Source organism: Perissodus microlepis, chromosome 9, assembly GCF_051167445.1.
Source record: "Perissodus microlepis isolate ML-2025 ecotype Zambia chromosome 9, ASM5116744v1, whole genome shotgun sequence".
Taxonomy (NCBI): domain Eukaryota; kingdom Metazoa; phylum Chordata; class Actinopteri; order Cichliformes; family Cichlidae; genus Perissodus; species Perissodus microlepis.
The window spans coordinates 17,239,917-17,254,205 of record NC_140469.1 but is presented as its reverse complement, the minus strand read 5'-3'; the positions used below and the strand labels follow the sequence as shown (position 1 = coordinate 17,254,205).

General features: G+C 41.5%; 2 protein-coding genes across 3 annotated transcripts in view; both read left to right on the top strand.

The window, feature by feature from the left end:
* Positions 1-1,710: 1,710 nt before the first annotated feature.
* Positions 1,711-4,033, top strand: LOC146380340 (thiosulfate:glutathione sulfurtransferase). The gene is made up of 4 exons (XM_084940368.1): positions 1,711-2,003; positions 2,517-2,639; positions 2,736-2,898; positions 3,742-4,033. The coding sequence occupies exons 1-4, from the start codon at positions 1,823-1,825 to the stop codon at positions 3,794-3,796; spliced, it is 522 nt and encodes a 173-aa protein (XP_084796494.1). The 5' UTR covers positions 1,711-1,822; the 3' UTR covers positions 3,797-4,033.
* Positions 4,034-6,425: 2,392 nt separating this feature from the next.
* drd3 (dopamine receptor D3) overlaps positions 6,426-14,289 on the top strand; it is a 29,599-nt gene continuing 21,735 nt past the window's right edge. The window contains exons 1-2 of one of the 2 annotated variants that reach the window (XM_084939342.1): positions 6,426-6,789; positions 8,674-9,006. In XM_084939342.1, coding sequence (XP_084795468.1) covers positions 8,716-9,006 — 291 coding nt within the window. In that variant the 5' untranslated portion in view covers positions 6,426-6,789; positions 8,674-8,715. The remainder of the gene's footprint in view (positions 6,790-8,673; positions 9,007-14,289) is intronic. The other variant, XM_084939343.1, reaches the window with a different exon arrangement.

Sequence of the window (14,289 nt, the reverse complement as noted above, 5' to 3'; positions counted from 1 at the left end):
AAAATAATGTGCACTATAGATAAGATATTACAGGTGAATACAGTCCAGGCATCATGAAGAAGAGTAATGAAGTTTGATGGCCACGGATAGGAATGCTTTACTGTAGCCTTCAGTGATGCATCGTGGCTTAATGAGTCTTTTGCTGAACATGCTCCTGCATCCTGTGTGAAGGATTTCTCTAGTATTGACTGTAACCTGGACAGCATCCTCCTTTCTGAAACATCCGTCAGAAAGACAAGCTCCACATCAACGACGTTGCTGCCACATCGGATTATTGAGCAGTGCTGTTATGCACTACCCTCAGTCTGCTGCTGCAGCACACCAATAACATAGAGGATTCGACTGGACACCACAGACTCATAAAACATCCTGAGCACCGTCCAGCAGATGTTTTAACTATTCCTTTGAAAAGATAGAAAAGTCACTCTATAAGAGACGTGGTGCTATAATAATAAATAAAATCTTTTTATTCAGGGTAGAATATCACCTGAAAACATTTATTTTTTTAACCCTTTCTTAGCTGTTGTCCAAATCTTACGCATTTCTTTCCTTTACCAGAGGACAGGCATCAATGTCTTTAACTAAGTTTAACTGTTTGTAAAGTTGTATGGAGCTAGTTAGCAAAAAGAAAACTGACAATTATTACACTGAAGTTATCAATGACTGATTGTGTATAACATATTATTATGTGGATCTTTCTTCTTCTTCTTTCTTCTTATTCATTCGTTTTTACCACAGATTTGTGTGCTTCAACACAGGACGTCCATATGCTTCTATATGCGCAAGCGCAGCTCTGAGACGGAAGCAGGGCGCCCAATGACAGCAGGCCGAGAAGGAAAAAAAACAGCGTAAAGATGAAAGAAGTGTTTAAACTTGTCAAGTGTTTAAAGTAGACATGTCAGGTGTGTTCGAACAGTCAGTTAGTTTATTGTCGCAATGATATGTGTTTCTCCAGATTACTGTAGAAATGTATTAAACCTTTAAAGCAGGGGTGTCAAACTCAAATACACAGTGGGCCAAAATTCAAAACTGGAACAAAGTCGAGGGCTAACATTAATATTTATTGAAAAAAAAAATCTTCCTCCAGATATAAGAATGAATCTTTTCTTATGGACTCAAACAAGTTTAACTGAAAAACTGAATATGGAACAAGCAAAGATTAATACTACACAATATATATATACTAGCTGTATAATACCAGTAGGCCAGCTCTAATAGTAATTTGGTATGGCTTCACGGGCCAAATGTAATTAGGCTGCGGGCCAGAGTTTGACACCTATGCTTTAAAGCAGCGGTCCCCAACCCCCGGGCCTCGTTTGGTACCGGGCCGCGAGAGTTGAGGCTCAGGTGTGAAATGTATAGTTTTCAGGGTTTTTATCGGTTTTCAGCGTTATTTTGTTATCGTTTTTATCGTTTACTCGCTTTTCCTGGGTCTTTTCACGTGTGTTATGAATAAATTTTCTTTTTTTCGGTACCGGTACTAGTTTTATTTTGTTGTATTTATCCGCGACACCTTAAAGGCCGGTCCGTGAAAATATTGTCGGGCATAAACCGGTCCGTGGCGCAAAAAAGGTTGGGGACCGCTGCTTTAAAGTAAAGAGACTACAGAAAATGGGAACAAACCTGCTTGATTTCACTGCCCTCTATCGGGAGAGAATGAAAGCCCTTTTACCAGCGGTTCGTGCTATAACTGCTACACCCTGAGATCGGCGCCAAACGCACCGTTATTTAAAGAGCACCCCCTCCCAAAAAAGAAGGAGAAGAAGAATTAAACCGGCTGAGTGAATGTATGGTCATTTGGTGATAACAATAAAGTAGCAGTATGTATTTAGGTCGTGTCAGTTCGTGCAGTCCAGTAGTGTGCATAATGCTGTCCTTCGTGCTGTCCCGGAGTTTCTGCCAAGGTGTTACGGAGGCGAACCGGAGGTGTTACTCGACCTTTGGGTCGATATGTCGGACTTTTTCAACATCGAGTCCGAAATGCGAAGAAGCATCAGACAACGGTAAAACCGTCGTTGTGTCCTGTCGAAATCCTCTTACAGGAATAAAATAATAATCTTGTAATACTAGGCCTGCATGTCACTTTGAGCCTACAGATATATTTCTTAGTAACTTATATTAATAGTTTGATCTCATGGTATTTTGTGTTAAACTGCTGGAATGCTGTTTTAAATCGTCAGTTGCTTGAGAAATACCCTGACTGTGTGTGTCACAGTCTGTGTTTATGGCTACCTATACTCAGCATTTTCCCAGCTGAATGGACTGCAGGTGGTTTACACAAGCAGTTTCTCTCAATATTTCAAAGAGAGGATAATACTGTAGCTTAGCTGTGGCACTTTGATTTCACCCCCACACCAGGCAGCCACAGTGTTTACCATCAGCAGGGGTTCAGATAACACGTACTCTAATTAAATCAGGAAATGGTGCTTTCACATAATTTTCAACGAATATAAGCACTATAAGCAACAATAAATTAAAACTCTTTCTTCCTGTTTACTTTCTTTGTTGCTTTTCAGGTTCAGTGGTGACCTACTCAGAGCTGAAGACCATGCTGGCAAGACATAACATTCAGCTCTTTGATGTGAGAAATCCTGATGAGTACCAGGCTGGACAAATTCCCCAGGCCGTCAACGTCCCACGTAAGCAGGGTTCTGAAACTTGTAGGGACTTGTCTGTTTTCCTGTTTTCCTGCATTTGTAGTTAACATGTGTGTTCTTTGTTGGTATGCACGTCAGTGGACAACCTGGAGGAGTCTCTGCAACTGTCCCCTGAGCTCTTTGAGCAAAGGTTTGAAGTAAAGGCTCCCACGAAAGCTGACGACAACATTGTGTTTCACTGCAGAAGTGGCATCAGAAGCAGCAGAGCACTGAGCATCGCTCATCAGCTGGGATTTAGCAAGTAAGTAGTAATACATGTGCTTGTTTCTATGCAAAACAAACCTGGAGATTAAGCACACTACTTTGACTGTGGGAACGCGGTGTGCATGTTTCCAGGGTAAATTTATGGAGAGGTGATGTCTAATACTGCATGGCGTCACTGAGAGATTTACAAAGTCTGAAAGAATTGGGGCATGGCCAAAAACCTGTGTTGCTAGCTCTGTAGATTATGCTGTGGAGTGTTTTCTCTTTCTCCAGAACCAGTTCTAAGGGTATAGGCTAATGGTACAGGGCGATGGTGGAGAAATGTGGCCATTTACAAGTTAAGTTGGCAAATTGGACAGGGATCAGCAACAAAATGGGCAGTTAGGTCACAGACGAGCGTCCTGCAGATCAGGTTATGCCGAGTGAAGATCAGATACACTGTGAGGAGATTAGACTGGATGGCAGGTTTTATACTGCATGCAGTCTCACTGGCTTTGATAGACGGGTTGAAAGAAAATTATTTACTTAGTTTTGTGAATGTGCAATTCCCATACAGATATTTTTCTACTGACAAATCTACATGAAGTCTCATTTGGCCTATAAGAAAAAAAAGTATGTGCATATAAAAACAAAAAACCTTGGACATTAATCATCAATCAATCGAGATAATTAGTTATTTTTACAGCACTTCTGCTACATTTAGATGTCTCCCAGGAAGTCAATCCATGAGATATAAATGGTGCATTCCTGCTGCAGCTGGAGAAGTGTCCTCAGGTGATACTTTGACTTGCTGAACTGTGGGAGACCTTTTAATATAAAGCAAACAACAGTGTTAAGAGATTAAGCTCCTCTATCTGTGCTTTTGTTTTTCCCCCCTCAGGGCGAGACATTTTAAAGGAGGCTACTCAGAGTGGGTCGAGCGAGAAGGAAAGTGAATCGGGTGAAATCTGCACTGAAGTTCTTCAAAGTACTGTTCCTTTTATTCAATGCACTGTGACTGGGATATATTTCTTCTTTTGTTCAAGAGTACTGTCAAAAGAAGTTTTTAACAGTTTTGCTGTAACTTTACTAAAAATATTACAAGTGTCCTTTTTATCCTGCTTCAAGATATGACATGAATTGGCAGCTGATGAATGTGAAGGTTCTTTAAATAAAACCTATAAAACATTAAACATTGTGTTAAAATCTTTTTTTTTTCCTTTGTCATTATAAATATCTAATTAGTATAGAAAAAAAACCCACCTGTCCATTTTATATTCAAGTTTTTGGTTGTTTTGTTTTTCTTTTTTCTTTTTACCACGTTGATGTGTCCATGAAAACACTAAACAAAAGGGGGAAAAAAGGAAAGCGCAGAAGTAAAAATACAGGAGACAAGCTCATTAAAATGTTCATTTAAATAAGTGGTGAGAAAAATTTACTTCCATTGGCCCGAAACGTTATTTTAATGAGCATGTGGCTGTTTCGCCAGCACTTTGAGCTTATAATAATGGATTGCATTTATATAGCGCTTTTCTAGGCACCCAAAGCGCTTTACAATTCCACTATTATTATTATTATTATAGGTTTTTTGTTGTTGTCAGCAGCAGCTGAAGACTGCACTGGGTGTGACTCCTCTGAGCTAAGGACATTTGCGTAATAAAACATTGAGAAAACATTTCTTGGTATGATTAACCCTCATTTCCTGTTGCAACATTTGGTAGAGTTGGTGTAATGAGATCCCTTCCCAGACACCTTAACCCCCACGCACATCCTGGGCCATTTGACCTCAGTAAATGACATGAAGGGTGGGGCTAGGTTTCACAATCAATCAATACAACAAGGGGAAAACCAATAAATTAAAATAAAATAAAATCAAGCTCTTTAGAATACCTAATAAATAAATAAGCAATCCATAGGCTTTTATTATTATGTTTTACTAAATTATTCAACTGTGTCTATTTCCATTTAACATGTCTCCTAATATGTTCTCCTGAGTTTCATTTTTTTTTGTCCTTTTGCAGTGTGAACATACCCGCACATGCACTGAATTATTTCAATTTGGAATAACAGCAGTTCAGCCTGAATGCCAGCAGATGGCAGCAAAACGCCGGCCAACTCTAAGTGCTTATTTCCATTTACTCTCCAACACTGTTCTTTTTATTATTGTACCATGCCCTATAAGGACTGACCTTCACAGTGGTATTAGACTGCGCTGATATACATCCTGTGAGTAACAGCTCTGTGAGCGGCTGTCAGGAGCTCGAGCTGGCCAAGGTCTGTGCAGCTCTCATTCAAAAGCGGAAACTGATCCCACTTCACTTTTCAGCTTCCGTCCCTTTCTGATCAGAGCTATTTGCATAGTATCCATACAGCCGGCGTGTCATGGGTGAAGGAGTTGATGTGGATGTATGGAGGGAATTGAGTGCACACCCTAAATGATGAATTTGGAGGAGATCAACATAAAGAGAGCAAAGGGTGTCTGGATTTAATGGACATTAATGGTTTCGAGTGACTGCACTGCAACATCATCCAAAGACAAAATGTATCCTGTGTTGTGGATGTGGGACATCATAAAATTTCATCAGGTTCCAAACACATGCCACCTACAGCACATATTAGAAGTATCCAGAGCTCTATACGGCAGAAGATGTATATATATATATATATATATATACATATATATATATATATATATATATATGCCAGAAAGCTTCTGCAGACAAGAAGGATGGGTCAGATTTCCAGTGGGAACCAAGGACATTTAGGCACTTTTACATGAGTTAAAACACAAACTGACAGGTGGTTCAGGGTGAAAAATGATCAGTGGGCGATTGTTTGTCAGCGGCTGCAGTTACACAGGACAGGCCATTAACTTCCTGCTGCTCGCTGCTTTTTAAAATGCACTCTACCAAGGCTTTGTAATAAAGTCGACCACATGGCTCTGTTTTGATTTTTTTTTTTAAATTCTGGAAATGTAAACCACGTGGCCTTTATTTGTCTCCAAAACGGCTGTTGTGCTAAACCTCCCTCACAGGACTTTAACTGAATTTTCTCCAGTTTTTTTTTTTCTTCCTTCTTTGCGAGCTGGAATGTGTACATGAATGGGAAAAATGGTACCCTCCTTCGTGTTGTTTCTTCCAGATCTCACTTATTTGGTGCGTGCTCTAGGGGCTCGTGCAGTACTGATTCCTCTTATCTTAAAATGCCATGTAGACAGAGGGAGGGGGGCGAACTGGATGAGAGCAGAGAAATATAAGGCAAAAAGCTCCTGGTATTCTTTATCTGCATAGAGTTTCTTTTTTCTTTTTGGTATTTCTTATGTCGCAGGGTTATAAAGGGGCCCATAAAGATAATGGCGCGATGGTTTACACATGTTTTTTAAGCACCCAGGTTGGCCTAATGCCCCACAGGTCTTTCATTTAGTTGTTTTATGAGGCCAGCATCTGGCTATTTTTATTCCAATATCACTTCCAGCAAAGCACGACCCAGACTGCGAGACTGTGTCAGGGTCATACTGATGAGGGAGGGGATTCTAACTCACAACGCAGATATACAAAAACTTCTATCATAGCACTGACACGCAATCATTTTATCCTCAGATTAAAACATGTTCCGCGCCCCCCTCTCGTAATAATTAGCTACGGCGTCACTAAGCACACCTGATGTAGCCACAACAACTCCGGTGTGGCCGCAGAAAGCTCACCATAGAAAACCTCATAGCCACCGAGAGCCGGTGGGGGGGAAATGAAGTGAGCGAGCGAGATTGGAGCTTCATCTGTGAGCTCTCAACATCCACATTCGCCCGTGCGCAATGGCACCGAGCGCTCCCCCGGCTCCTCCCGCTCGCCTCGCAGTGCTGGACTCAACGACCGGGCAACTTTTAACTCAGCACGGATGATGCTTTTCCTCGATGGCATCTGATGAATTCTTCACTGCGAAACACTAACAGGTATGTAAGCGTGTGTGCGTACTTTTTGTTTAGGGTTTTTAAAAGAAAAAGCAGTAATGTATTATTAATTGAAATGTTTTATGTGTTGTCTCTCCAGCTAAATCCTCATCCGCAGCTCGTTTAACAGTTTGATTGCGCATTTACTTCGATAACTAATCATGTGGCACAATCATGTTTGTCCCTAATTGGGCCATTCATGTGTGTGACTGGACTACAACTGACCTCAACCTTTGCAGAAAGCTGATTTCGACGCACGATAGGGCGCTGCAATTATGGGCTTTAATTGAATTCTGCGATAAATGTTTGACGATCGAGTAATAAGGTGAACTTGGCAGGTATTTGTAATAAATTCCAGGTACCAAAATGAATTTATTACACACAGCTAGACTGGGTGGGGGGGAATCCTTGACAAGGTGTCAGCCAAGTCTGCTGTGGCAGCAACCCTCCCCTTAGTCTATGCGCAGTTTATTTTTGGGTTAACATAACTGTCTTTACGAAAAAACATTAAGTTAAACACCGTCACGATCGCCGCCACTGTGCAGGCTTCACTGTGACTTCAGAGCATGTCCGCTGAGTCAGATGCTATGCCACCATGCATGTGCATTGAAGGGTCTGTTAGATGCCTACTTCAGGCACTTATGAGAGGTCAGACCCCTGGATAGTGGCAGTGAGAGGCCGGAATAAGCGGTTAACATTAAAGCGAGGTCGTAAAACAAAAGTGTGCACAGGGCAATCAGGTCCAATTAGCACTTGTTACAAGTATAAACAAACCTTTCAGCAGAGCAATATGCGACCTTGTGCTCCTGTTCAGACTGAACACACACTGTGTGTTTGTGTGTGTGTGTGTGTGTGTGTGTGTGTGTGTGTACGTGTAAAGATGTGGTTTTCCTCAAATATTTTTTGATTGGCATCCCTGCAACCTGCCACACCTCATTCTGTGATAAATCCACTGCTGCACTCCCCTGAGGAGACTTCAAGGTGATCGGTATTGGTGCCTGGCTTTCCCCTGCTTCTTCAGGTTCTCCTGTGGACAATAATATGATACAGGAGCTATTGAAGAGCTTGGTAGCATTATAGACTGAGAAAATCTTTAAAAGCCTCCTGGGTCTGAGCCAGTTCTAAAAAGGATCTGATTTTCTCTGTGTCTTTCTCCCTGTTTCTGTCACTGGAAGAATGAGGGAAGCTGGATTAGATGGATCAGTATGTTTATCATCTAGACACAGGTGTGAGTATTACCACAGTGGGCTGATATCTGGACTTGGGCCAGATAGGGAGGTTTGATGATAAATGAGAGGAAGGGCTGAGTGCAAGGAGCACGGAGCCAAGCAGACCTCTCAGGGTGGCAGCACAGACTTATTACCCCTCCCTGATGAGCTAACCTTCCAGACACTGCTTAAGGCTTCTCTTCCAGGCCCTAATTAAAGCTACCATCTCTGTTTTATAGCTCCTGTTTTTATCAGTTGTTTTAAATGCCATTTACAGGAACGATCGCAGTGCTTTTGAAAGGCTGACTGGAACAATCATAAATGCATTGCACAGTCGAAGCATACATTGTCTGCTGAGTCTTTATGGAGATGATTGTCTCTATAGGAGCCATGGAGCCGTATCGTGAAGAGGCGTCAATATGCTCCCCCAGTTTTTATTCAGCAGGAGAAATGAAACTCTCGTGCCAGCAAAAAGCAGCGATGCTCTGCAAAGAGAGTGTTACTGCTGGGATTTATCTCCTTACGTTTCATTTATCAGTGCATCTGACTTGTGTTGGGAGTCAGTATCTGTTTTCCAGCAGGCCTTTCTATGGGTAAATTCACCTAATGACTAAAGTGTGGGAATCCAAAAGGAAACAGAAGGTTGTGTGTTTATTCCAATACTCTTTTCTTTGGGCAGGTCTGCCAAACATCTCACCTCCCATGTCACTGGGACGTCTCAATGGCGATGTTTAGCAGCTCGGAGCGGCTCTGGAATGAGTCAGAGCGCCTCAGATGGGATGAGAGGAATGAGACCTTGGAGGCACCATGGCAGGATGAAGGGGAACGCAATTACTATGCCATGCTGTACTCCCTGCTTATCCTAGCCATCGTGTTTGGGAACGTGTTGGTGTGTCTGGCCGTGCTGAGGGAACGTTCCCTCCAGACAACCACCAACTACCTGGTGGTGAGCCTGGCTGTGTCTGACCTGCTCGTGGCCTCTCTGGTCATGCCCTGGGCTGTCTACCTGGAGGTGAGTGTCTGCGTTTACATCCTTCAGTATCTCACACATGTTCTTTTCAATAGTGTTTTAAAAATATATTGTAATTACATCCATATAGAAGGATTTTCTTTACATATTTTGGAGGTTGAATAGTCATATTTTGCACTGTTTGGCAGAGGTTTCATTCCTGCTGCTAATGATTAGAGTAGCAGAAGCTGAATCAAACTTTTATCCATGCTGAGGTGGGATCTGACAGAAATGGAACTCATTTGCGTTGGTCTGTTTTTCCCTTTTCATTTTCTTGTGATGCACTACACCGCTTCCAGCTCTCCGCTTATTCTTCTCCACCATGCCCGCACATCAACTCTTTAACCTGAATTCCAGAGAACATCACAGAGTTGCAGGGGGCAAAATGAGACGAGAAGATTTCAGGTCATTTTGTGCCTAGTGTTCTTACTCAGTTGCCCCATAATATTACAACAGGTCTTTGCACTGATGATCTTACCCTGCTGGACAAATTCTGATGCAACGTGTTCTTGCCAGCTTGCAGGGCCTTCCACAGAAATACATTGTTTGGTCTTTGTGATACTCGTCAACATGAGGCTGAGATTGGTTTGAAACAGAAGTTGATATTTGCTTTCAGCGCCAGTTTGAGCTGAAATCTCATGGATGCACATGCAGATACCCACAGCAGGACTTCCAAAGAGCAATTTAATTTTCTTCTTATCAGAAGAGCTTTAGAAGAATCGGACCTTAAAGGAAATTACAGCCAAACAGAAACCAGCTAAAGTGTTAAGGTCAAACGTTTTGCCCCTTCTAATTACACCTTAGTAGTTCATTTTTATTTATCCATGTACATTTTCTAACTATTTCAACCATTCATTTTAAGCAAGTGTTTCATCCACTCAGCTATCACTGTTTCATCGTTTCTTTTCACTTGCTAACAAACTAGTTCCCATTCCTATTGGGATTACACCATTTTTAATCCTAATTGCATGTTTGCCTGCTTATGGATGTTTGTTTTTATTAATTGTTGATAATTAGTACCCTGCAATATTCCCACTAACAGCTGCAGAAGTGCCGCCTAACAGGAAATAAATCATGGAGAGCCCTGAAGCAGGGGGGAAGCAAGACATGATTAGAAATATGGAGGATGTAGACGGGATAAAATACCGTTATTTAGGAGTGAATGAGTTGACATTATGAAGAGAACAGAGGAAAGTTGTGTGGAAGACAAAATAAAAAAGCTAAACTCAAAGAGGGAAAGGATGAGGGTCATTTGAGCTTATTACATGGTGACAGCTGTGTGGGTGACCCAAAGACAGTAATGATGATGAAAGTATTTTAGATAGTGATTCAGTATTTATGTAGATTATACATAATTGCTTAAGGATATATTGAATATTAAATAAGGGCGTCATCTGCTCTGTAATTGGCTGAGCCGCAGATGATAAAGAGGCTTCTGCAAACTTGTGAATTTCATTCTTATCCAACCTTCGCAGCAAAAAGCTTTTTATAGTTTCTGTTCACTTTTATTTACTCCTTGCAGATTACTCACTAGTGTAACATAGTTTTTCTGGTAATTATCGCTTTCCTTCGTGTTACTTGCTGTTCAGCAGCTCCATTAAGTATGCAGGTGCACATGACCATCAGACAACCACACTTCACTAAGGTCACTGAACGCTGCAAATTTACTTCAGGCAGGCTCGTAGGTGTGTATAGAACAACCTCCTTGAAGCTCGCAGAGACAGAGAGTGTTCCTGCAGGGCAGGCGTTTGCCAACATGAGTCCTGAAGTCCGGTTGTGTTTAATAAGCAGCCAACCTTTCGTGCCCGAATTTTGCTCAGTGTCAGCAGAAAGTGCTTTTTCTCCTGCAGTGCAGAAGATTCAACAGCAGACCAACCCAAAAAAAAAGTAATTACACACCCAGTGAGCAGAAGTTGACAAATTAAAGATGATTACATCCTCCGAAAGGTAAATTTAGGGCGCCATAAACCTCGACAGGGTTCAGTCATGGGTTTAACTTCCTAGCGAGCAGCTATGCTGTAAAAGCATGTGCTACTTTTTTTTTAATTAGGAGTTGGATCTCCTCATTTCAGATTCAAAGGGGAGCTTATTAAACACTGTAAAAACTGGTTATTAAAAGATAATATGACACAAAAGTCCAATATTCATTATTTTAGAGTAAATTTAAAAGAATATTGTTAAAAAAAAAAGGCTGGGGAGAAACTTATTCAGCATCAGAGGTAAAGACTTTCAGCTCCCAAGACTAAGCAGCATCAACCTGGGAGCTGTAATCTGAAGGTCTGCGGATTAACCTGATGTAGAGGGATGCTGATGAGCTTCTGCAGGTGTGTTCTTACGAGAAAAGTCAGTGAGCGTCGCTCTTCCTGTCCTCAGCAGGAGCCAATCATGTGCCCTTGAGCAAGTCATATTATCCTTGAATGGAGCAGCTGATCTATGACTTGTACTTGAGCAAAGTGGTTGCAATGGCAGTAATGAATGAGCGCTCACGTCTAGCACTTCATCCTAAACAATGTCGCTCAGCCTCCAAAAATATGCAACATGACTGTATAGAAACGGCTCCATTTGTAAAGTGGAGGCTATATTCTCTTTTTAGGGTAGTCAGGTGTTAAATGAGCTGGTTCATATATAGCACTTTTATACTCGAGCACTCGGAGCGCTTTGTACGACTTGCCTCATTCACACAAGCACTTTTTATACACCTTTATATCTAACATTGACACGCCAATGAATGCATCGGAGCAACTTTTGCATGCAGATTAGCAGTCAGGAATTGAACTACCAACGTCTGATCTAGTCTTATAATTAGCTTGTGCATTCTCAGTAAAAACCATACAGTACTTTACAAGTCAAATCTGTTAGGGTACCTGGGTTGTTGACCCAGTGTTTTGAGTTTTGCATTATTATTGAACTTTGATTTTGTCATTATTTATATTTCTAGTATTTTGGTTTCTATGTTAGCATTCTTAGTCTCCTGGTTTCTGTCTCTGCTTCATGGTTCCTCTGTCTCCCCTGTCACCTGTATCCCCTTGTTGTGTCTCTGTGTTATGTTTCCTGTTTTACTTTGAAAGTCTGTGTCTCAAGTCAGTGTTTCTAATTTTGTTTTCCTTGTCTCTTGAGGTCTGATTTGTCCCAGCTATGTTTCCCTCCCATCTCCCATTCCCTAATTGCACCCTCTGTGTATTTAGGTCCTGTGTTTTCCTTTGTCTCTGTCGTAATCTCCATCATCTCTTACTGTGTGTTCTGTCTGTCAGCCTGCATACCTTGTTCAGTTTATTTTTATTTGAGTTCAGTTATTTTTTGTCATCCTGCAGTAAAGCTGTGTTTGAGTTCACCTTTTTGCCTCCATGAGTCTGCACTTTGGGTCCACCATTACTGCCTGCCGCACACAGTCATGATCGATGACTTGTAATTGATGACACCTGTTCAGCTGCTCATTAGTACAAATATGTAATCAGCCAATCACATGTATTACTTTCAAAGCATTTAGGTACGTAGACATGGTCAAGACGACCTGCTGAAGTTTGAGCATCAGAATGGGGAAGAAAAGTAATTTAAGTAACTTTGAATGTGGCATAGTTGTTGGTTCGTGTCTCAGAAACTGCTCATCTGCTGGGATCTTCACACACGACCATCCCTGAGGTTTACCAACCTTGAAGCAAATGAACTACAACAGCAGAAGACCACACCAGGTGAAAGTGAGGCTACAATTCACGTGGGATCAATAGGCGAGATAATAGTTGACTGGAAAAACATAACATTGGCTGGCCTGATGAATCTCAGTTTCTGCTGCAACATTTCAGATGGGAGGATCAGAATCTGTCTTAAACAACATGAAGACATGGATCCATCCTGTCTTGTATCAACCGTTCAGGGTGCTGCTGGTGTAATGGTGTAGAGGGTATTTTCTTGGCATACTTTGGACCACTCTGTGCCAATTCAGCATAACTTCATTACCACAGCCTACCTGAGTATTGTTGCTGAGCATGTTCATGCCATTATGACCACAGTGTACCCATCTTCTGATGGCAGCATTAAGCAGCATAACGCATCATGCCACAAAGCTCAGATCATCCCAAACTGGTTTCTAGAACATGACCATGACTTCACTGTATTCAACTGGCCTCCACAGTCACCAGGTCTCAGTCCAATAAAAGAGCTTTAGTATGTGGTGGAACAGGAGATTCATATCGAGCTCACGGTCAATAGTTCAAAACATGGTTTCTACTTCTCCCCGGGTGGTGGCTTTATTTGCCTGACTTTTTGTTTTGGTCTCACACACTTATTAAAATAATTTAGAGTCCTCTTCCATTATGTTGCAGTGCTGTTTACATGCATGAACATAGTGTGTGTAGAGCCCTTATTTATTGGAAATGTATTTAATTGGGGCCACAAAGATTTAAAGCATGATCTAGGGTTTGGGCTTAAAATCAAGATGATAGAGGTGCCACAGCAATTTGCTTGAATAGATGCAGGCATTCATGACTCAGTATGATGAGGCCCAATTCCATGCAATTTACTGAAAGCATAAACATTTTCACTGTTAATGCAGCTGGTACATAAAACACTACATTGCAATGTTGTATTTCAAGCAACAACTGTGGAAAACACTGACTTCCAGGAAACGGTGTCTCATGTGAGCACACTAAATACTTACAAATTGAAGAGAAACAGTATGTAGTTTCAAACTGGTATACAACGCAAAGCTGTTCTTCAATTTTCACACTTTTAGTTTGTGGAAGAATTTGTGTTGAAACTTTGTTATCTTAGTAGCAATCATAACCACAATGGCATCATTGTGCCGTCGTCATTAGATAATTATCAGAGACCTGACAAAATTCCCCCCGAGCCTCCTGAGAGAAGACTTTATTAGACAGAAAGCAACCGATTTTTGTGTGTGAAGTTGGCAGAATCCCTTCTTTGGGATGAAATTTGGATTTCCACGTGTCGAAAAAGGTTATGACGATGTTAGGTTAAGCAGGTTAGGCATGTGAAATTTTTCTGAATTAGAATGTGTGACACCTCTGGTGTAGAAAAAAAATAGCAAAAAGAAGCTAATTTTACCTATTTACATACTTGTATGTGTATGTGCATATTCCCATGTGTGCCTGCTGCCTCTCTGTGCAGGTAGGCATATATTCACATGCTGGATTTGAGAGATTCAGTAGTGAGGCAATGCTGCTTGGATCCCATTTATCTCTGTCAGACAGTTATTACCAGGTATTATGGTGCCTAAGTGAAAGCCTGTCGACTTGAGTAAGACTCTGCTGGGGAGGAAGAGGTGGGGGT

Coding starts and splice junctions, on each gene's coding strand:
- LOC146380340 (XM_084940368.1), top strand. CDS start 1,823: ATGTATTTAGGTCGTGTCAGTTCGTGCAGTCCAGTAGTGTGCATAATG. Junction 2,640..2,735: donor CCAGGCCGTCAACGTCCCAC/GTAAGCAGGGTT, acceptor TATGCACGTCAG/TGGACAACCTGGAGGAGTCT. Junction 2,899..3,741: donor CATCAGCTGGGATTTAGCAA/GTAAGTAGTAAT, acceptor TTCCCCCCTCAG/GGCGAGACATTTTAAAGGAG.